The sequence below is a fragment of the Erinaceus europaeus genome, chromosome 12, assembly GCF_950295315.1.
Source record: "Erinaceus europaeus chromosome 12, mEriEur2.1, whole genome shotgun sequence".
Lineage (NCBI taxonomy): Eukaryota > Metazoa > Chordata > Mammalia > Eulipotyphla > Erinaceidae > Erinaceus > Erinaceus europaeus.
The window spans coordinates 38,114,570-38,137,725 of NC_080173.1; the positions used below are offsets into that span (position 1 = coordinate 38,114,570).

The 23,156-nt window shown below is 50.8% G+C and overlaps 1 protein-coding gene across 1 annotated transcript in view; it reads right to left on the reverse strand.

Moving 5' to 3' along the window:
* Positions 1-4,588: 4,588 nt before the first annotated feature.
* PRKCD (protein kinase C delta) overlaps positions 4,589-23,156 on the reverse strand; it is a 32,963-nt gene continuing 14,395 nt past the window's right edge. Inside the window, exons 3-19 of the mRNA XM_016189607.2 lie at positions 17,973-18,104; positions 16,600-16,799; positions 14,956-15,016; positions 14,671-14,833; positions 14,557-14,588; positions 13,347-13,432; positions 13,006-13,135; positions 12,255-12,355; positions 10,390-10,480; positions 10,131-10,228; positions 9,853-10,026; positions 9,648-9,739; positions 8,923-8,985; positions 7,953-8,091; positions 7,685-7,873; positions 7,302-7,430; positions 4,589-5,301 (exon numbers count right to left, since the gene is read on the reverse strand). Coding sequence (XP_016045093.1) covers positions 5,143-5,301; positions 7,302-7,430; positions 7,685-7,873; positions 7,953-8,091; positions 8,923-8,985; positions 9,648-9,739; positions 9,853-10,026; positions 10,131-10,228; positions 10,390-10,480; positions 12,255-12,355; positions 13,006-13,135; positions 13,347-13,432; positions 14,557-14,588; positions 14,671-14,833; positions 14,956-15,016; positions 16,600-16,799; positions 17,973-18,087 — 2,022 coding nt within the window. The 5' untranslated portion in view covers positions 18,088-18,104 and the 3' untranslated portion in view covers positions 4,589-5,142. The remainder of the gene's footprint in view (positions 5,302-7,301; positions 7,431-7,684; positions 7,874-7,952; positions 8,092-8,922; positions 8,986-9,647; positions 9,740-9,852; positions 10,027-10,130; positions 10,229-10,389; positions 10,481-12,254; positions 12,356-13,005; positions 13,136-13,346; positions 13,433-14,556; positions 14,589-14,670; positions 14,834-14,955; positions 15,017-16,599; positions 16,800-17,972; positions 18,105-23,156) is intronic.

A 23,156-nucleotide genomic window follows, 5' to 3' on the forward strand; every position in this document is an offset into this window, starting at 1 on the left:
GGGAGGAAGAAGAAACAAAGCCTCCTCTTCTCTATCACCCTCCTCCCCAAATCCCAAGTTCATGTTCACTCCCTAGCACCACGTCAGAGTGATGGTCGTTGTTCTTGATTTTTTTTTCTCACATACCTTTTAATAAAGGTGGGGGTTGGGGGAGAAAGAAATGAAAAATGGGGTTTGAGCCCCAGGGCCCCACCTGCAGGGGGAAAGCTTCTCGAGTGGTGCAGTGCTGCAGGTGTCTATCTGTCTTCCCCATCCCTCTCAATTTCTGACTGTATCTAATAAATATACTAAATTTTTTTTAAAAGAAGTGAAAAAAAAAGAAGAAAAACCCTTCAAAGGTTCTGATTTTTTTTTTTTTTTTTAGTATTTCATGGCCTTTATTTTATTTATTTATTTATTTATTTAAAAAAGGATTAATTAACAAAGGTTCTGATTTTTGGACTCCGGCCCAGGCAGCAAATTTTGGGTCTTCCAAAGTCACTTTGACAGCCTGCTTGGAGATTACTCAACACATTTGTTTGCAAAAGCTTAAAGCATTGAGTCTACTGGTGGAGAAGGCTGGATTAGAACACCAGAGACTTAGGGTGGGTCCAGCAACCAGCCTGCTTTGGGCTGACCTCCACCCTCAGAAACTTTGTGACCTGCTTTTAATTCTCCAGTACCAGGTGCTGTCCTTATAGCAAGTGCTGCTTCTTCCCAGCCTCACTTTATAGGGTGTCAGCTCTCTAGCCTCCAGCCTGAGCTCACCTTCTAGGCATTGGCAGTCAGAAGAGGGGGGCTACAAGCCCTGGAGCCCCCTGGCAGCCCTCTCTCCCTTCCCCTCTGAATACTTCCTTCAACCGTGGGAAACCAGCTCTCCTGGATGGCTCCCAGCAAGTCACACCTTGTAAAGGGACACTTGGGAAGACACAACTGCCATTTCACAATGGATGCAAAGGATAGCATGGTGGTGCCTGCCTACATATATGACTCCCCAATCTCTGGGTCTCTTGCAAAAAGTTGCCCTGGGGTGGGGACAGAAAGCAGGTTAAGAACAAAACTCTGCTCACAGGTCTGAGTAGAACCCATTAACTAGCAGAGGACACTGCAGCATGACACAGACTTGTCAATTTCTCTGGGATCCCATCTGGGCAGGGTCCTGGGGGAGCAGGAGTAGGGAGTAGGTGCTGTGCAGATGTCCCCTCAGGCTAGTGCCAGTTCCTGCGAGAGTTGGGACATTCTCGGAGTGCCTCTTCCACCATGTTGTCCCCTCAGGCTAGTGCCAGTTCCTGCGAGAGTTAATACGATATTCTCGAAGTGCCCTTCCCAACCAAACCTGTCCCTTCTTGTCACTCCCGGTTTTTGCCCTATAAATCCCTTCTTCTTTCCGCCCCTCTCTCTTTTGCCCGCTTTTCACTTTGGTGATCTTCTTCTTCTAGCGTTTGCCCTTCTTCCGTAGCCAGTCAACAGCGTCAGGTTGAGCCTGATGTAAAGTTTCAAGACCTCCTTTGAATCTGGAGAGGTGGTGATTAGATGCAGGGAAGGTTACCGCGCGAGGCGGCCTTTTGGCTAGCTCCAAACTGAACTGCTGCACTCTCACCCAACTCTGAGGTGCCCGGGCGAATAAAGAATTGTGTTCCCTCTCCACTCCGGATCTCCTCTCTCCTCCGCAGCACAGCATGACAAGTAGGGATACCCTCTACACTGGCATCCCAGGGAGTTGCATTTCCTGGTGTCTGCCCAGATAACTGGGCACAAGGACTGATTCCTGAACAACCCCTCCCCCAAACAGCTTCCGGATCTTGGTGGACAATGGACAGCAGACTCCATTGTCCTCTGGCAGTGTGGGCATGGACCCCAGTGTATGGCAACTTGGAACATGCATAGTGGATGTGTCTTCTGGGGGAGGTGCAAAGGACATCCCTTACTAGCATGTGGGGCACATGGAACTTGAAAGCAGCTGATTTTAGAGACTGTTGTTTGGGAAGTCCCTTCCTTTCTTTGTCATCTTCTTTAGATCTATTTATTAACATGAGAAAGAAAGAGAATCTGTGTGTGGTCTGGGAGGTGGCACAGTGGATAAAGCATTGAATTCTCAACCATAAAGTCCCGAGTTCAAGCCCCGGCAGCACATGTACCAGAGTAATGTCTGGTTCTTTCTCTCCTCCTATCTTTCTCATGAATAAATACATTCTTTAAAAAAAAAGAAAGAAAGAAAGAGAAGCTGTGCATCACTCCAGCACATGCAATGCCAAGAATCGAATGCAGGACCTCATGCTTGAGAGTCCAAAGCTCTACCACTATACCACTTCCCAGACTGCTCTCCCTTCTTCCCAATTTTTAAAATTTTATTTATTATTGAATAGAGACAGAGAGAAGTTGAGAGAGGAGAAGATAGAAAGGGAGAGAGACAGAGAGACACCTGAAGACCTGCTTTACCACTTATGAAGCTTTCCCTCTGCAGGTGGGGACCAGGGGCTTGAACCTGGATCCTTGAGCACTGTAATGTGTGTGTTTAACCAGGTGCACCACCACGTGGCCCCTTTTCAATTTATTTATCAACAACAAACTCAGGACCTCCGGCTTGCTTGTTCAGTGCACTAGCCACAGTGCCACCTCCCAGGCTGCCCTGCACCATGTCTCATACGAGGAAACCAGTAGCCAGCAGCTAGGCAGTACGCTCACCTCTGCAGCAGTGGGTGCAGGCCAGCCTCCTGCAGCCTGCAGTGAGCTCCTTCCCTGCTGCTTGCCTGCTTGGCAGAGGTGTGTGTGTACGTGTGTGTAGGGGGTGTCCCTGTGAAAGTGTGGCCTGAGAGAAGGGTACTGGAGACCACCATGTGGTACTCCTGTGGTCCAGCCAGCAGGCCTTGAATTCCAATGGGCAGGTGGGTGAGGATGAAGCTACTGTGGCTGTGGTTTGAGCACTGTGTCCTGAGTCCACAGGCCACACTGGCAAGCACCATCCTCACCTACATCATAAGCACACTGTACTCCACACCTCAGTAAGACACACCACTAGGGACATGCAGGATTTGAATCTGGAAAAGCAAAACCCCCAGGAGTCCCTGCCTACATGTGAAAGAGGCCTGGCACACATTCTGGTGGCTCCATCCTACATCCCATTTCTGCATGAGTGATAGGCTCCTTCCCTGCTGCTTGCCTGCTTGGTAGAGGTGTGTGTGTACGTGTGTGTAGGGGGTGTCCCTGTGAAAGTGTGGCTCCAGGACCAGTCATGAGAGGCATTTCCTGAGGCCGATGATTCAGCCCTGGCGCCTCCCCAACTCTGTGGACAGGCCTGGAGCTGCAGCTGCCCAGACACTTGGGCAACAGTCCCAGGCTGCTCAAGGGGGCAGGGGACCTTGCCTTATACTTGCTGGGGCTCTGCTGGTGCCATAGCATACCCAGCATATCCTCATCCTCCCATGAGGCCCACTGCTGCAGCTGGCCCACACAGAGACAGTGGGGGAAATGCTTTCTGCTCTAGATCCAGGGCCCCAGGGCCAGTGAGCCCATAAATACAAACACATTTGCATGATGGTATTGGGCTTTGTGTTTGTACCCAACCACTCAGCTGCCACAGGGGGCAGGCAGCCACTTGCTTGGAGGAGGGGACACAAATGTCCCTAGACCCCTGAAGAGGTCAAGGAGGTTAGAGGGTATCAATTCTCCCAGACTGGGTGACTGAGTCCCAGCAGGAAACATGGAGGATAAGGTGTGTGGGTGGGAGAGTGGAGCTCAAACCTGGACTGCCTATCTCAGGTGTTCTCCCACTGCCCTACCCTCCACCACCTCAAGCCCAGGTACAGCTTATCCCCTCCTCGAACAGGGGCACTGAAGCTCCAGGTGCAAGCCCTTGCCCTAGAGTTATGGAGGATGGACCACCTTTTTTTTTTTAAACCAGAATACTGCTCAGCTTTGGTTTACCGTGGTGCTGGGGATGGAGCCTGGGATCTCAGAGCCTCCAGCAGAAAAGTCATTTGCGTAACTATGGGACTTTCTAGAATGTTCGCTGCTTGGCTGGGGACAGCCACTCAGGAACTAGGGGCACCATGCTTACCTCAAGGTTAAGGGTTGGGGACTGAACTAGAGGTGCTATGGGGGGTGGGGGAAGCAGGAAGGGGGTGGAGGGAAGATAGGAAAAGTGAGGAGGCAGGGAATGTGTTCCTGTTCCCCTTGGCTTCTTGGGACCACAAGGGGGTGCTCAGGAGCATGGCGACCTCTCCTCTCTCCTCCCCTCCCTCCAGTAGGCAAGGGCTCCTGAGAAGCTGCTGCTAGAATGGGGCTTTCCTTGTGTCCATACCACAGATAAGGAAACTGAAGCTTCAATGCCCAAGTGACAAGCCTACATCCTATGGCTGCTCTGGAGCTTGAATCCACACCTGCTTGGAGTCTAAGCTGCCTCTCTGCAGCCCAGTGTGGCCCCTTACCCTCCCACGAGGTCCACTGCTGTAGCTGGCCCCCAAAGAGACAGTGGGGAAAATGCTTTCTGCTCTAGACCCGAGGCCCCAGGGCCAGAGGAGTCCATAAATACAAATACATTTGCATGATAGTACAAGGCTTTGTGTCTGTACCCAACTACCCAGCTGCTACTTGCTTGGAGGAGGGGACACCAGGTCCGTACCATTTGGTGTTTATTCAGACACACAAATAAAAGAACCAAGTGGTTCAAACAGTTTGTGTGTGTGTATGTTTTTCTGTCTCTTGACCACACACACACACACAAATATATGTATATATACACACACACACAAATATATTTTTAAAAGATCAACATGTGACCTCCTGTCCCTGTTTTCTCTCTTCTGAACAGTATATATAGGCTGCTGTAAATATGCATGTATACAGGTGTCTACATGCATATATATGTTTTCAATAGATAACTACATTCAAGTAATGAAACACAGGATTTACAATTTCCCTCTGAGGCAGAGGAAAGCAGATTCACACACAGTTCACAGAGGAAGTACCGTGAGAGTCTGGCCGGGCGGGAGCCGGGCAAGTGGAGGGCAGCAGCAATGGGGAGCAACCCCTGGTGCTTCTCTGGGGTGTGGTGGGTGCTATGGAGGGGGTGCCCTGCACACTGTGCCCGAGGCAGGTGGGCAGGCCATGCGAGCTGACCCGAGGGCTCTGGCTGGGGTGGCTTGGAGGGTATATCTGCCTGCCTCACTTTTCTAAAAGTCTCTCGAATTTGGGGTTCACAAAGGAGAAGCCGGCGAAGGCACTCTGGTCCATGGAGTCAATGAGGTTCTTGTCACTGTAGGAGAGGCGGGGCTTCTCATTTAGGAACTCCTGGTCAAAGTTGCTGTAGTCTCCAGGAGACCTCTGTGGACACAGCAGGGGCAGGGTCAGAGGCACTCCAAGGCCAGATACTCACCAGCAGGAACAGAGGTACCCCGGAACTGTTCTTAAGAGTAGAAAGGGGTAGAGGTATAGCATAATGGTTATGCAGAGACTTTCATGCCTGAGGCTCTCAAGTCCCAGGTTCAATTCCCCCACACTGCCATAAGCCAGAGCTGAGCAGTGCTCTGGTAAAAAAAAAAAAAAAAAAAAAAAAAAAAAAATTTACAACAATAAAATAAATATTTTGTTATCAAAAAAAAAAAAGAGTAGAAAGGAGAGGCCTAGGAGATGACACAGAGGATAAAGCATTGGATCCTCAAGCATGAGGTTCTGAGTTTAAGCTCAGGCATCTCATATGCTAGAGTGATGCTCTAGTTTTTCTTTCTCATTAATGAACAAATATATAAATCTTTATATTTAAAAAAAAATTAGAAGGGGCCAGGCGGTGGCACACCTGGCTGAGCACACACAAGATAGTGCACAAGGACCCAGATTGAAGTCCCCAGACTTTGAAGCCTCAGGCATGAGAGTCTGTTTGCATAACCATTATCCTATTTACCCCTTCCCAGAAAAAGATCTTCTGGTTTTTTAAATTTCATTTATTTATTTATTTATTTTCCTTTTTGTTGCCCTTGTTGTTTTATTATTCTAGTTATTATTGATGTCGTTGTTGTTGGATAGGACAGAGAGAGGAGAGAACAGGGGAAGACAGACGGAGAGAAAGACACCTGCAGATCTGCTCGACCATCTGTGAAGTGACTCCCCTGCAGGTGGGGAACTGGGTGCTCGAACCAGGATCCTTATGCCAGTCATTGGGCTTTATGCCACGTGCACCTAACCCAGTGCGCTACTGCCCAACTCCCTCTTTTTTTTTTTAATATTTACTTCTTTTTTGTTGCCCTTGTTTTTAATTATTGTTATTGATGTCGTCATTGTTCGATAAGACAGAGAGAAATGGAAAGAGGAGGGGAAGACAGAGGGGGTGAGAAAGATATACACCTGCGCCATGTGCACTTAACCCGCTGCACTACCACCTAACTCCCAATAAATAAATATATTTTGTTTAAAAAAAGAGAAAGAGAGGGCAGGGGCGGATAGCATAATGGTTATGCAAACAGACTCTCATGCCTGAGGCTCCGAAATCCTAGGTTCAATCCCCTGCACCACCATAAGCCAGAGCTGAGTAGTGCTCTGGTGTTTCTCTCTGTGTCTTTCTCTCTCTGCATCTCTCTAAAAAATAAAATAAATAAAATAATTTAAAAAAAAAAGACAAGGGCAACAAAAGGAAAAATAAATAAATAAATAAATAAATAAATAAATAAAAAGAGAAAGGGGACTGGGTGGTACAGCACCCAATTGAGTGCACATGTTACCATGTGCAAGGATGCCGGTTCAAGCTCCCAGTGCTCACCTGTAAGGAGGAAGTTTCATAAGTAGTAAAGTAGGTCTGCAGTTGTCTTTCTTTCTCTTTCTCTCTCAACCTCCCCCTTAACTTTCAATTTCTGTCTCCATCCAATAAATGAATAAATAAATAAACTGCTTTTCTAAAAAAGAAAAAGTTGTCAGGGAAATGACCAAGTAGATTAAAGTACTAATCTTTCAAGCATGAGGACCTGAGTTCAATCCCCAGCAGTGCATACACTGGAGTGATGTCTAGTTCTTTTTCTGCCTCCTCTCTCTCCTTCTCTCTCTCTCAATAAACAAAATCTGTTCACAAAAAAAAAAAAAAAAGACAGTGAACTTAAAATATAAATGTTAAAGAATGGCTGGGCTCATAGTTCCCAAGGTTTGCTGAATGACTGAGTGAGGACACAAAGGCTGAGAAGACCAGAGGCAGTGACTGAACAGGCCAGAGGAGGGAGGAAGCCAGAAAGGAGGGGAAGCAAGCAGCTGACAGGCAAGCTGAGGAGGAAGGAGGAGGAGGCACTCAGAAGGCAGCAGGGAGGCCCAGGGTGGGGGGTTCCTAGAGTGGGGCCACCTACCACTTTGGGTTTGAAGGGCGGCTCCATCTCACACTTCTCTAGCAGAGTCCAGTTGATGGTCTTGAAGAAGGGGTGGCTTCGGATCCGCCCTGTTACCCCCAGCCTCTTGGTTGGTTCCCTTTCCAACAGCTGGACCCAGCAAAGCCCCAGTTAGTACCCAAGGGCAGTTTTGCAATGGGAGCCACCAGGGGCACCCCAGCAGGCCTAACCACCCAGTGCTGAGGTTTCTGAGGCAGAGGCCTCCTGTACCCAAGCTTATAATCACCATGCCAAGTAGACTCAGAACAGAGCACTCAGGCATAAGTCGGAGTACCAGTCTGAGAGTCACATCCTGTTCCACAACCCTCCTCCCCCCACCAGCCCCCATGCCCTATGCTCTCGACCTTTTCCAGGATGTCCTTGGACTCCTTGGTGATCCAACGGGGGTAATGGGGTGTGTCTACACGGATGGACTCAAAGAGCTCGTCTTCATCATCACCATGGAAGGGGGACTGGCCGATGAGCATCTCATAGAGCAAGACCCCAAAGGACCACCAGTCCACAGAGTATGAGTACTTGAGGCCTTGCAGGATCTGAATGGGAGGAGGGACAAGGGGCTGAGTACAGGCTTGTCCTCCTGGGATCTCCCTCGGGGATAGGAGGGCAGCTCACCTCGGGGGCAATGTAGTCAGGGGTACCGCAGAAGGTGCTGGCCTGCTTTTCACCCACAATGTCTTCCTTGCACATCCCAAAGTCAGCGATTTTGATATGGCCGTTCTGGTTCAGCATCACGTTGTCCAGCTTGAGGTCCCTGAAGAAGGGGTAGGAGACAGCAGAGGGAATCAGGGGGTGGCCTGGGGAGACCAGTTCCCTCATGTTCCCAATTTAGGCCTTGTGGCCCTGGGACCCTCTACAGGGGATAAATGGATAGGGACTACCTGCTGTGCACATAATGTGGTGGACACTCACACCAGGTGATCCCTCAAACCAGGCTGGGGTGGGGGAGTGCTGCCTACCCAGCAGAGAACATTGCCCAGGAATTCAGATCTCACTAAACAGTGAATTATCTGATGAGATACTTCCGGTACATGGGAACCAGCACCAGCATGAGGACAGAGTGTGTCTTCCACTACCCTCAACTGTAGGCTCCTCCCCAGAATGCTTCTAGGAGTGGATAAGCACATTGCATCTCACCCTTCACCTCTACCCTGGAAAGCCTGAATCCTGATATTTATAGCACATGGTCCTATGCTTTGGACTTCCATGTGACCACATGTCCCACCCTTCCTCCTACCTCAGTACCCCACAGTGTTTTCTTGAGTTTTTCATGAGTGCATAGTAATCCACCACAGGAGAAGTTCCCCCCCCCCATTTATGGAGCCAGCTCCTGTGGTTCCTGAGCACCTGTAGTTCTGCCAGTGTCCCCAGGCATGGGCATTGGGTTCCCAGGCCCTGGAGCTGTGGAAGCTTCAGCTGAGGGGTCATTTGGTATCCCAGCAATGGTGTGACAGGTCTATGCACACATCTACTCCAGACAACTCCTTAGGAGCCAGGAGAAGAGCCAGGCTCCACCCAGAGATTGGAGAAAACCCTAGGAAATTGTTATCACCCTCCTCAGGAGAGCTCCCCAAAGCCCCCGCACCTGTAGATGATGCCCTTGCTGTGTAGAAATTGCAGTCCACAGATGATCTCAGCAGCATAGAACCTGTATGAGAAAAAGACAGGCAGGGTGTTCTGGGCCCCACTCCTCCTGGGGCCCTCACTCTTACACCCCCAAGGGCAGAAAGCATTGCAAACAACTTCCTGGGAAGCCTGGACCTGATGGGGTACATTTTGTGTCAGTCATGTGGGGGCTGGCAGCCAAGGCAGCAGAGGGACATGTGGAGAAAAAGAGCCAGACAAGACAACACCCAGGAACAAAAGTGTGTGCTTGCTTTTACAGAGAGAGTCAGAGAGGCAGAGAGAGAAGGAAAGAGACCACAGCATCAAATCTTCCTTCAATGTGGTAGGGGCAGGGCTTGAACCTGGGTCATGCACATAGCAAAGCAGTGCACTATCCAAGTGAGCTATTTTGCTGGTCCAAGAATGTGCATTGGCATGATCTTACAGATGCATGTGTATATCCACACACACGTACACATACTGTAGGGGGACACAGGCTAGTCTGTAAGCTCATTGTCTGCAAGGCAGCCCTGGCTGAGCCCCAAGAAGGGACAGGACTTGGCAAGTCTGTGCTAGGCTACCAGTCAGAGCTCCTCAAGTGGCTTCCAATTTGACAGGGACAGTCCCAGCCCCCCATCTTTCTGAGCTCCACTGTAGCCAGAAGGGCTCCTCCAGTGGGCTCCCTCCCAAGGGGCCCTCACATACGTGGCTCGGTACAGCTCAAAGCGGCCTTTGTCTTGGATGTGATACATCAGGTCCCCGCCATTGAGGAACTCCATCACAAAGAACAGGTGCTCCTGGGAGGGGTGGGGAGGACAGGGTGTGATCAGTCAGGGGAGATTCAGTCTGGGAGGGACATGCAGCCCTGCCCTGGGGGCTGTGTGGCCCTAGGGAGCATGTGACTGAGCACCTTGGTCTGGAATGTGCAGTAGAGGTGGGTGAGGAAGGGGTTCTCCCAGGCGAGTGCCAGCACCCGCTTCTCCACCATTGTGCACTCCACGTCATCGTCAATGAGCACCACGTCCTTCTTGAGGGCCTTGATGGCAAAGAACTCCTTCCTGCCCTTGAGCTCTGCCAGCAGTACCTGATGGGTAGGTGGCAGGGCGGTCATCTTGGGCATGAAGAAAAGAGGTCCACCCCACAGGCCAGGCCACCAAAGCCCCAGGAAACAGCCACATGGGCCCTCACCTTGCCAAAACTACCTTTGCCTAGCACCTTGTGGAAGGTGAAGTTTTCGATGGTGCACTTGGTGCTCCCCTCCCAGATCTTGCCATAGGTCCCACTGTCTGCCAGAGAGAAGGGGGCTTCAGACTCCTAGCGACCAGTCTGCTGACCCCCTAGTGCCAGGGGTGGGCTAGGGGAGGGCCCTCCTTCCAGGTCCCACTCAGCTGTGGAGGGAGGCCAGGAGCTGCTGTGGGTCCTTGAGGAAGCACAGGCTTGGCTTTACCTGGGCCATCATCCCCGGAGATTCCCAACTTCTTCTCAAAATTCTGGTAAATTCCAACAGGCTCTGGCTCCGAGTCCTTTCTCAAGGATCTCTAGAGGGGTGGTAGAGGTAGGGGTGCAGGTGGTCAGTTACACCCAGACCAGACAGAGGACCCCAAACCTCTACAGCTACACACACACACACACACACACACACACACACACATATGCAGTGGAGACACCCTGATATTTTGGAAGACACTAACTACAAACCAGAGTTGAATACCATCATCTTCACTCCTTCATCAGTAGACTTTCCTTTGTACTGTTGAATTTCCTTTGTTTCACTGAACGCATTTATTATTCATTTGAAAAGTTGACCTTATAGCTGGGTAGCATACCTCTAGCCCTAAGTGCACACACACACAGGCATATATGTACAAACATATTTTTACTTCCAAGTACTCTAAGCTTTCACTTTCCAGGTTCATTCTCAACTAAAGAGCTGCTAAAATCAAAGGACAAAACTGGGTGAATCCTCAGTGGACTACAACCTACCATAGCAGAAATGGGGACTCAGAAGGGGGAAGGGAGGAGCACTAAGGGGAGGCTGGGAACCTAAGTCCCTGTGGTGGGGGAGGGTGATGGTTTGGTTGAGGGTGAAATGTACCCATGGGGCTACAAAAATTCTGTAAATAAACATTTCCTCAATAAAATGATAGTTGAATTGAAAACAGTGAATAATAATACTAATAAAGAACTGCCAAGGGGTTAGGCAGTGGTGAACCAGGTTAAGCACACATAGTACGAAGCGCAAGGACTGGTACAAGGATCCCGGTTCAAGCCCCCAGCTCCCCACCTGCGAGGGGGGGGGTCACTTCACAAGTGGTGAAGCATGTCTGCATATGTCTGTCTTCCCCTCTCCTCTCAATTTTCCTCCTATCAAAAAAATTTTAAAAATGGCCACAGGAGCAGATTTGTAGTGTGGGCACCAAGCCCCAGCAATAACCCTGGAGGCAAAATTAATTAATTAATTAATTACATTTTTAAAAACTGCTGAACTACCTCACTACTTGCAACTTACAAGATTAAGCCCACAGCCCTCTGGTACCTGATTTACTTTTTTTTTTTTTTGCCTCCAGGGTTATCGCTGGGGCTCAGTGCCTGTTTCTGTGGCCATCTTTTTCAGTTTTTTTTTTTTTTTTGGATAGTAGAGAAATTGAGAGAGGAAGGGAAGAGAGAGAGAGATAGAGATAGAGAGAGAGAGGGAGGGAAGGAGGGAGGGAGAGGGAGAGAGAGAGGGAGAGGGAGAGAGATATACCTTCACTGCCTGTGAAGAGACCCTCTGCAGGTAGGGGGCCGGGCTTGAATGGGGACCCTTCCGCGGGTCCTTACGCTTTGTACTGTGTGCACTTTAACCTGGTGTGCCACTGCCCAGACCCACTGATTTCTTTATTTTATTTTAAATATTTTTATTTGCTGATTTATGAGAAATGATAGGAGAGAGAGAAGAACCAGACATCACTCTGGTACATGTGCTGCCAGAGACTGAATTTAGGACCTCATGCTTGAGAGTTCAATGCCTTATCCACTGCACCAACTCCTGGACCACCTGATTTCTTTATTTTACAAGAGCCCTGCTCATCTCTGGCTTATGGTGATGTTGGGGAATTGAACTTGGGACTTTGGAGCATCAAGCAAGAAAATCTTTTTGCATAACCATTATGCTGTCTTCCTAGGTCTACCTGATTTTTCTAGAAGTAGATTCCTGGGTGTGAATGCTCCCCTACCCCCAACACCTGACTGTGGTTCCCCAGGAGTGGATGTGAGCCCTGATTGACCCTCAACCCCCGAACCTCTAGCCCTGATTCCCACATGGCTACTCACTTGGCTGACTTGGTTCAAGGCCTCGGCCAAAAGCTTCTGATTGATGCCGCAGAGGTTGGCTACCTTCTTCTGGCACTTGTGGTGCACGTTCATGCCACAGTCTGGGGGAGAGAAGGGGGCTATTAGGGCCACAGGCCTAGGGAGGGGAGGAGGGGCAAACAAGAGAAAAGGGGCCCATGGTGGGTCTTCTGGGTTTCCTGTCTTTACTAATTCCAAGGAGAGAGAGAGAGTTAGTTTCATGTGAGAGCAAGAAATGCCAGAGCAACCCTCAGTGTACGCAGCACCAAAGACTGAACCTGGAGCCTGAGATGTACAAGTACTGCACTTTACCAGCTGAGCTATTCCCCTGGTTAGGTTTCTTGTCTTCAGGAAAAAAAAAAAAGGGGGGGGTATGCGGTGAACATGCAGAAGACACTAGGTTCTTGAAGGCTTGTCTGGGAGAATCCAGGTAAGTGACTTTTCCTTCAAAGATGCTCATGCCCCACCTGTCAGTGGAGTAGGGGCCCAGGGCTATAGGGAGCACTGCTGAGCATCTGCTGGCATAGGGCAAGCCTTGGCCAAGCACCCTTACCAGGTCCTGTTCTATGCTGCTCCCACTATTTATCAAGAACAAGGAGCCCAGAGGGTGGAACCAGGAGATGGTAGAGACAATGCTAAGTCAGCTGATATCTTCCAGGGCTGGGAGGCAAGACACCCCTCCCCACACACACACCTGTCCTCCCCATTCCCCTTAGAGGCTGGGTGCACCCACCTTCACACTTCAAGCCCTGCTTCACCAGCCCCCAGAGTAGGCTGCCACAGTGGTCGCAGAAGGTGGGGCTCATGTAGTTGTTCACTTTGAAGCGGTGTGGCATGTCGATGTTGAAGCGTTCTTTCTGGAACTGGGGTGGGGGTCCACAGGTCAAAAGGCACAGGAAAGTCCCAGCCCCTTTTCAACCCCCAGCTCTCCCCAGGCCCAAGACCAGAGGATTCCCCTTCTTGAGGAGCCAAGGAAGAGTAAGCACCAAGGGAAGGGGTGAGAACAGCCTCAATGCTTCCCACTTGGCTGAGCACCACCCCCCATCAGCCCCAGGCCCTGCCCCTTGGTCTCACTATGGTGTCCCGGCTGTTGGCAGCAGTTCCAGTGCAGCGGCCGATGATCTTGTCGATGCATTTCTTGTGGATGGCAGCGTTGCATTCTTGGGGAGGCACCAGGAGGCAGAAGCCATAAGCAGGCATGCGCCAGGCCCAGGCCAGTCTTTCATACAAAGCCACCCTTCTCCCAGGCCGCCCACAGAGGTAGCCTGACTCTTGTCTCCCTAGCCCAGCCCTCCCAGGAGGAGCCAGAAAGGCTGGGCAGGAAGGCAGGCCAATCTGGAAGTCCTAGGCACCAGGGGAGGTTCTAGAGAACTGGGGGTGGGGTATGAGGAGGGGAGGGTAGCATATGCAACATGTGTGGGGTAGTATAATGGGAGAACTGGGTGCATGGAGTCCCCTTTCTCTCTGCCCCAGGACAGAGACAGCAATCCGCCTTCTGTCACATCAACATAAGACACCCCTAGCACCGAGATACCCGCCACACACATAGCAAATGACAGTGACAACAGACCAGAGTCTGCCAGCTTTATGCCTGTCACACTGCACATACTTCTTCCTTTCTCTTTTCTTCTTTCTCTTTCTTATCTACTTTAATGAAAGAGAGATGCAGAAAGATACAGAAAGGGAGTTGGGCAGTAGCACAGCAAGTTAAGCACATGTGGCATGAAGTACAAGGACCAGAGTAAGGATCCTGGTTCGAGCCCCTAGCTCCCCACCTGCAGAGGAGTTGCTTCACAGGTGGTGAAGCAGGTTTGCAAGTGTCTATCTCTCTCCCTATCTGTCTTCCCCTCCTCTCTCCATTTCTCTTTGTCCTATCCAACAATGACATCAATAACAACAACAATAATAACTACAACAACAGTAAAAAACAAGGGCAACAAAAGGGAAAATAAATAAATAAATAAATAAATATAAAAAATTAAAAAAGAAAAGAAAGATACAGAGAAAGAGAGAGAAATCAGAGCACTACTCAGCTCTGATTTATGGTGGTGCTGGGGATTGAACCTAGACTTTAGAGCCTCAGGCATGAAAGTCTTGCAGAACCACTATGCTATCTCCCCAGCCCACACATGGACCTTTCCATGTCTCCTTCCACCTGAACTTCATGACCACTCTCCTGTTCTGATTTTTATAAAGGAAGAAACAGGCCTGAGCATGTAAGGGCACCATAGCTAGGAAGCAGGAGACAGGAGATAGGGAATTCACACATAGAGGGGATACTTACGTCTGCACTTGTATCCTTGCTTGTTGAGACCCCTGGAAGGTGAATGTGGGGGAGAATGAGCACAGGGAAGCACTGGGGACCCCAGGAGTGATGACTCCTGCCACAAAGGCTCACCAGACAAACTCTTTGCACACGGAGCAGAAGGTGGGCTGCCCAAAGAAGGTGGCAATGAACTCGTGGTTCTTGATGTAGTGAATCTTGGCCTGCTTGATGGCACCCCGGCGAAACATGGTGGGAAACTTGACCTCGTCTTCACTCCGAATGGACTGCTTGCAATCTGGGGATGTGTGTGTGTGAGAAGGTGGGTGGATAAGTCAAGTCAGCCCCTGCAGACCCTCCCTCCTGGAATGACTAACAACAGACTGCCCACAGACTGTGTCCAGGCAGAAGGAGCCTTACCCACGTCTTCCAGGAAATACTGCACAGACATCAACACTTTGGCCTGGGGTTGCAGGTCCAGCTGCAGGAATGGGTGTGTGTGTGGGGGGGATCAATGAGGGCGGGTCCAAGTTCAGGCCCACTCAGAACCCGCCCCCATGGTGGGCCCCCCAAGGAGGAGGGTGTCCCAACCACCAGCCAGGCACCTGCCTGCCCAGTGTGAGAAGGGCCCCGCCCCTGGGCCCCGCCCCCGCCCGGGGGTATTATTACATTTGGGGAAGTGAAAGGCCTCCCTTGCTCACACCCACCAGGGCTCCTAGCCTGGGAACAGAGTGGTGGGGGAACTACTTGCCCCTGGGTCTGGCATTCCCTTCCCAACAAATGATCCTGGCACTGAGGTTATCCATCATTTCACATGGGAGAGTCCACTGCCTCTATTCAGTAACACCCCCAGGCTGGTTCCCTAGGTCTCTGTAGGGAGTGCTGCACTTCCAGCCCCATGGGTGTGTGTGTGTGTGTGTGTGTGTGTGTGTGTGTGTGAGAGAGAGAGAGAGAGAGAGAGAGAGAGAGAGAAGAGAGGGAGATGGATTCTGAAGGCTGGATCCTACCTAGGACCCCAGCCTCTTGGTGGCACTGTCCCTGTGTAGAGTGGACAGCAGGCAGCCCCATCTGGCCAGCCAAGGCCAGCACAGCCCTGGAAAACAGTCTCCTCTGGCCTGGCCCCTGCACTGCCCAGTAGAGGCTCCCAGAGTGCCTGAGAGTCACAGGGACTTTCCATTGGGGACATCTCAGATGTAGGAGCCCACGAGTAATGCTCTGGGTGGGAACATGCCCTGCCAGTACTGGCATTTGGTGACTCTGAGGGGCACAGAGCCATGTGAGGATGCAGGGCTTACAGATAAGTGGGGGCCACCCCCTCTAGGTAGGTCACACCTAACTGGGCCTGGATTAGAGAATGGCGGGTCCCATGCCTTGTGTTGTGGTCCTAGCACTCCTTCCCACACAGATTTATTTAATTTATTTAATTCACTAGAACACTGCTCAGTCCTGTCTTATGATGGTGCCAGGGATTGACTTTTGGTACCTCAGGTATGAGAGTCTATTTGCATTACCATTATGCTCTTTCCCCGGCCCTTTAGCAATTTAATTTTTACTATACCCAGGTGGAAACAGTTAAGAGCCTCATTTATGAGTAACATTTATTTATTTAAATTTAACCAGAACACTGCTCAGCTCTGGCATATGGTGGTAGTAGGAATTGAACCAGGACCTTAGAGTCTCAGGCATGAAAGTCTCTGCATGGTCACTATTCTGTCTTCTGGCCCTCAGTTTTAAGCATATGTCCACAGCCCATCTCTCCAAAACCAGACAGGAAAAGGGCAGGTAGTATAACCAGAGTGGCTCAAGCCCCACTGACCTACCAAGCTCTGCCCGGAACTCAGCTCAAGGGCTCAAGGGAACAATATACCCTGAGTTAGGGCCCCTGAGTAGCTTCTCCATAGAGAAGCCAAGGATGGGACTAGAACCCAGAGCCGGGGTGGAAACATAGGGTGGCTCCCGCCAAGCCCCACAGCCATGACCACTCATGGTGCACATGAGCTCACACACACACACACACACACACACACACACACACACACACACACACACACACACGGCCCTCACCCAGAACTCAGCCTTGCCACTGTTCTTCTTGCATCGTTCAGCCAGCACTGAGACGCCCACCGTGACTTCGGACATGGGCTCCTCGGCCGCCCGCATCAGCACGATCTGGATGACTCGGCCCTCATAAATATGGGCATCAAACGTGGACTTCCACTCGGGGTACATGGTGGGCTTTTTCTGCACTAGTGTCTTGCCACGTTCTGTAGCGGGTAGGCAGCAGGAAGGGTTAGCCTGGGGCTCTCTGGCCATCCCTCTTAGGACAGACAGAACCTGCCTGCTTTCTCCTCTCCACCTAGAGCCCAGTATGGCTCTCCAGTGCCCTGAGGACTAAATGCCCATAGTTCAGCCATCACCACTGTGTGTAGCCTGTGTCCCGACCATCTCCAGGGCACAGAACTGCCACTCCCCACATCAAGGGCTTTGTTCCTACCATTCCTTCTCCTGCTGGTCCTCTCTTGTCCCTGGTTTCATGTGGAAGTATAGCCACTTCAGCCCTGAAAGCCCAGAGGGCAGGGTTGGGGAAGTTTGAGATGCCATCATGGTCAGGTGACCTGCCCCAATAAGAGGTTTGGAGAAGGACTTCCAGGAGGGAGGAAGATGGTTCAGTTGAGACCAGGAGTCTCTCGTGGCCTGGGTTTCAGCAGGTGAAGCAGAAGCAAGGGCGAATGGCGGTGCTTGTTCTGGGCATCCCTACCAGGGTCTCCCTATCTGGTTCTTCCTCATTTTTAAAAAATTTATTTTACATTTGACAGAGAGAAATTGAGAGGGGAGGGGGAGATAGACACCTGTAACACTGCTCCACCACTTATGAAGCCCCATCTCTGTTAAGTGGGGGCTAGGTCTTGAACCCTGGTCCCTGCACACTATAATATGTGAGCTCTATTGGGTGGGGTACCACCACCAGCCCCCTGGATTATATTCTTTTAAAAAATATTTTATGTTGCTTATTTATTTTGGAGACAGAAAAATCAAGAGAAACAGATAACCTACAGCACCGTTTCACCACTCCTGAAGCTTCCCCCCTGCAAGTGAGAACCAGGTGCTTGAACTCAGGTCCTATACATAGTAACATGTGTTCTCTACTGGGTGTACCACCTTCTGGTCCCTGGCTCTTGACTATGGTCCCCAAGAGGGCAGGGTGTGGTTAGCACTGGAGGATACAGTGTCCTCAGTGCTAATGTAAGACCTGGCACAGATGGACCCTAGGGACCACCAGAGGGCACCCCAAATGGGAAGAGCTAGAGAGCACATCCAGTGCTGGGTGGCACCTGTTGTCCTGTACCCACAACTGGGGAAAGAGGCCCGTCTCAGGGCAGGAGAGAAGACGCAATGGAAGGCCCCTGCACCTCTCCCTGGGCCCAGTCCCAGCCTACCTGTGCTGAGTGCCTCCTTCATCTTCACAGCACAGAAGGGTGGATTGGCCTCATCCACCAGCTCCAGGGAGCCCAGCTCGTAGGAGTTGAAGGCAATGCGCAGGAATGGTGCCATGCTGGGCAGCTGCAAGGCTGTGTGGACAGGAGAAGGGAGACTGCTCAGCAGGTGAGTCTGCACAGGAAGGGCCTGTGGTATGTGCATATGGGGGCGCATGCACCCCAGGGGCCCACTGCCAGGACTCCTACACTACACAGACCCTAAATGGCAACATTAAAACAGATATATAGGGTCCAGGTGGTGGTGCACCTAGCTAAGTGCACACATTACAGTGCACAAGGACCCAGATTTAAGCCCCTGGTTCCCACCTGCAATGGGAAAGCTTCCTAAGTAATGAAGCAGGGCTGAAGGTGTCTATCTCCCTCTCTATGTCCCACTCCCCTCTCAATTTCTCTGTCTCTACCCAATAATAAGTAAATACTTGAAAAACAGATATACATTTATTATTTATTTATTTACTTTTAATGAGAGAGAAAGATACAGAAAAATATAGAGAGAAAGAGATATGCCAGAACACTGATCACTCTTCTCTCAAACCTGGGCTCTAGAGGCATTTGAGTTCGTGAGGCCTCTCCCAGATCTTGCTGTGTGGAAGTGAACCTCCATGCCTCCTTTAACCCTCAAGTGCTGTGGATCTACTATTCATGTGTTGGAGACTAGTGCATGAGTATGGGGTCCAGAACATCGATGCTGGTCCAGACAGGCCCCAGCCCATGCCCTGACTCATGGAGCCCTCCTGTTTTTGCTGCATGGCTTGGGGGCCTCACTACCCAAGCAGGTAAGTAGGGCCGAGCTGAGATTCTCAGATGGGGAAATAGAAGCCCTGCATATAACTGGGGCAATGGGGGGGTGTCAGGCAGTAGCGCAGTGGGTTAAGCGAACATGGCGCAAAGCACAAAGATTGGCGTAAGGATCCCAGTTCAAGCCCCCGGCTCCTCACCTGTAGGCGGGGGGTCACTTCACAGGAGATGAAGTAGGTCTGCAGATGTCTATCTTTCTCTCCCCCTCTCTTGTCTTCCCCTCCTCTCTCCATTTCTCTCTGTCCTATCCAACAACAATGACATCAATAACAACAATAATAACCACAACAATGGTAAAACAATAATGGCAGTAAAAGGGAGAAAAACAGCCTCCAGGAGCAGTGGATTTGACCAAGCCCCAGCAATAACCCTGGAGGCAAAATAAATAAATAAATAAATAAATGAACTGGGGCGATGCTAATGGGATGCAGACCATGTATATTGTGACCTGAAAGACCCGTCCTTACCCCGTACTCCTCCCACCTTTCCTATGAACCCTAGTCCTTTGGGGGTTTCAGACCTGGAAGACAGACTGCATCTTCATGATGCTTTTTCTTTTTTTCTTCCCCCCCCCCCATTATAAGCATGAAATGATTATGGGCAGCTCACTGGGTAGGGTGCCTGCCTTACATGCCAGTATTTCAGATGTGAATCCCAGCATCATGTGGCAACGCTCCAGGGCTGTGGTGTCTCTCCCTCTCTGTCTCTTTCTTTTTCTACCTTTGTCTATCTGAATGAGAGAACAGCCCAGGAGCAGTAAAATCCTACGTGCAAAAGCCTTGGCTCATCAAAAAGAGAGACAGAGAGAATGAGAGGGAGAGAGAGAGAGAGAGAGAGAGAGAGAGATGACTTTAATTCTAAACGTGCTTTTTTAAAATTAATTTATTTACTTTCCCTTTTGTTGCCCTTGTTGTTTTTTTTATTGTTGTTGTAGTCATTTTTGTTGTTGTTACTGATGTCACTGTTATATAGGACAGAGAGAAATGGAGAGATATGGGGAAGACAGAGAGGGGGAGAGAAAGATAGACACCTGCAGACCTGCTTCCCCACCTGTGAAGCGACTCCCCTGCAGGTGGGAAACTGGGGGCTTGAACCGGGATCCTTACTTGTCCTTGCGCTTCATGCCACGTGCACTTAACCCACTGTGCTACCGTCCAACTCCCTCTGAATGTGCTTTTTTAGAACTTTTCCTACCACAGCCTTGGGCCCCACCAACCAGCCTCTCTCATAGTTCCTCAAATTGGGGGTCACTCTCAGTAATGCAGATAGTCACCTGGGTTGCTATTTGTAGGACATCCACACATACAGGGGCTCCAGAGCCCGAGGATCGGGGGCAAGTGCTCAATCCAGGGTGCAGGTGTACACTTTCCACACTGAGCCCCGAGCTACAAGGGGACACTCAGGCCACTGTGTGTGCACATGTCCGGCCCCAGCTCCCCCCCCCCCCCCCACATGCAGTTGCCAGCTCGGGCCCAGATGAGCTCACAGGAAACACTGACCTCAGCCTGCAGCCTGGCTCCAGGGAGGCCAGTCCCCCCAGGCCCCAAAGCCCAAAGACTGATTGATACTAGTCAGGGCCCCTCCTAAAGTCTCTCTGCAGTGGTGCTGGCTGCCTCGGACTGGAGCCCTGTGGATGCAGAGGCGTGATAATGTGTGCCCTGGAGGGCCTGTGTAGGGGTGGCTTGGGGCCAGTACTCACTAGGTTAATAGTGAAACAAAGAATGAGCCTCCTGGCCCCGCTGAGGGTGTGGGAGATGGGCAGGGGTTATGGTCAGTGTTCCAAAAACTCTGGCAAACAAACAAAAAAACCCAGTGTCTCTTTCATCATCCTGCCTGGCCTGGAGCTCCCAGCTAAGTGCTCCTTGGGGAAATTTAGATTGCTGACAAAGTCCCTGCATAGCACAGGTCAGGGCAGCTCCCCTGGCCCTGCCCTTCATCATATGTGCCAATGATATGCTCTACTTCTCTTTCTAATTAATAAAAAATGAATTAAATGCAATAAAAAAGGTACTCAGAGACCCTGCTACTACTCTCACCCTGCTACTACTGCTTTCAGTACCCATTTCTAACCTGTGCACCCCCCTTCATAGTTTATAAAGCACACTGCATCGTCTCCACCCTGCTCCCCACCCTGGGGGAGAGATAGTCTTGCTCACTGATCCCACTCCTCTAGTAAGGAAAGCAGACCCCAGGAACACAACCTGCTTAGGCTGGAGTCACAGGTGCACCTCATGCCTGCTGACATGCCTCCTTCCCACAGTGACACACACACACATACATACACACACACCCATGGCCTCCCAGGCCTCAGAACTAATGAAGTGAAGGAAGCCCTAGGAAGGTGGTGGTGGGGGAAGGGGGAACCCAGCCACCCCATAGGCCTGCCCTGTGGCCCTCCAAGCCCACAAGAGCAGCTCTACTCACTGAAGACACTGAAGGGAAAACCACAACCTCGGGGAGCCCTGAGCCCAAACAGCACAGCCAGGTGGCAGCCTCACAAAAGGAAGGACCCATGAATGCCCTGGAGCTACTCAGGCTCACTCTAGAGTCAGCCCATGGGCTCCAAGCTCCTAGAACTGAACCAGAGCAGGGAATCTGGCCAGGCCCTACCATCTCTTCCACCACCAGATGCTCTGTGGGACCCCAGGAGGGAGATACTACAGAACCTAGTCTTCTACCATTAGCAGAGTGAGGTCCTTCATGGCAACAAGCCAAAGAGTACTGGCTATTTATACCCCCCATGCAAATAGGGGCAGGTCCCAAAGCCCCAGAGGAAGGCCAGCAGCTCAGCCAGCAGGGGCTGGACTCCATGCAGGGGTCTGTCCTGCTCCTCCAGCCCACAAGGGAGGCAGCCTGCTACAGCAGTGACTCAGCTTCCCCACCAATGAGGATTAGCTCTTCAGCCTAGGAAGGGGCGCAGGGGATAAAGCACTGGACTCTCAAGCACAGGCTTTTGAGTTCCATTCCCAGCATCACATGTACAGAGCTTGAGAGATGGGATGCATTGGATCGACCTTCTCGTGGTGCATCCCGTGAGTACCCATTCATTGGGGAAACTGACGATCCTTCCTAGCCGACTGAATCCACATGGATCCCAGTCACTTTCAAAGCCAGCAACAAGCAGCTCCTGACAGCTTTCAACCTGACGCTGTTGACTGGCTACGGAAGAAGGGCAAACGCTAGAAGAAGAAGAAGCTTGAGAGAGATGTTCTATTCCTCTTTCCTTAATAAATACATTTAAAAAAATTAATTTTTCTTAGGGGCTGGGTGGTGGCACACCTGGCTGAGCACACAGGCTATAGTCTGCAAGGAGCCAGGTTCAAGCTCCCAGTCCCCACCTGCAGGGGGAAAGCTTCACAAGTGGTAAAGCAGGGCTGCAGGTGTCTCTCTGTCTCTCTCCTCTTCTGTCATCCCCTTCCCTCTCCATTTCTGGCTTCTCTAATAAATAAAGATTTTTTTAAAAAATTAAAAAATAATTTTTCTTTCTAGAAATGAGCCACACACCAACTGGAACCTTGCAGTAGCACCAACTTGCTTTGCCACTTAAGTTCATCCAGGAGGTCAGAACCAAACAGGCTCACAGAGACTCAGCAATTTGCCAATCTCACACAGTAGGTGAGCAGCACAAAAGGATCTGGGGCCAGCCCCTTCTTTCTTTCACCACCCAGATTGTTACTGGGGTTTGAGTGCCTGCATGATGAATCCACTGCTCCTGGTGCCCACTTTCCCCCTTTGTTAAAAAGACAGAGAAAAACAGAAGGGGAGATAGAGATGAAGAGAGAAAGCAAGATACCTGCTCTGCTACTCATGAAACTTCCTGCCACAGGTGGGGGCTGGGGGCTTGAACCAAGGTCTTTGCACACTAAAATGTGTGCGCTCAACCAGGTGCACAACTACCCAGCTCCAAGACCCGATACAGTGTGTCAGGTCAGGAAGAAGTGCAGAGAAGTGTGGGGACAGAGAAAGAGACAGAACTATCAGGAGCAGACACAAAGAAACATATTCTCTCTCTCTCTCTCTGGGTAGGACAGAGCAGACAGGGAAGAACAAAGAAAGTAAGCAGATGGGCTACCCCCATCCCTTTTGAGCTCATGCAGACCCTTGAACCCTTGCCTCCAGCTCTGCTGCTTCTTAGCACTTGGGGAGCCTGGTGGCACTGGATGAAGGGCCAAGGAGTGCTGGCCCTGCTCCCCAGCCTGGCACAGTGAGAAAGAAAGGCAGTGCCATGCCAGGCAGGGAGGTGAGCCATCTTCTCCAGGGCCCTAGACCCCTGCCTCACTATCCCAGCCAGAGCAGAGGGCAGGGCCAACCCCAGAGTGATGGGTT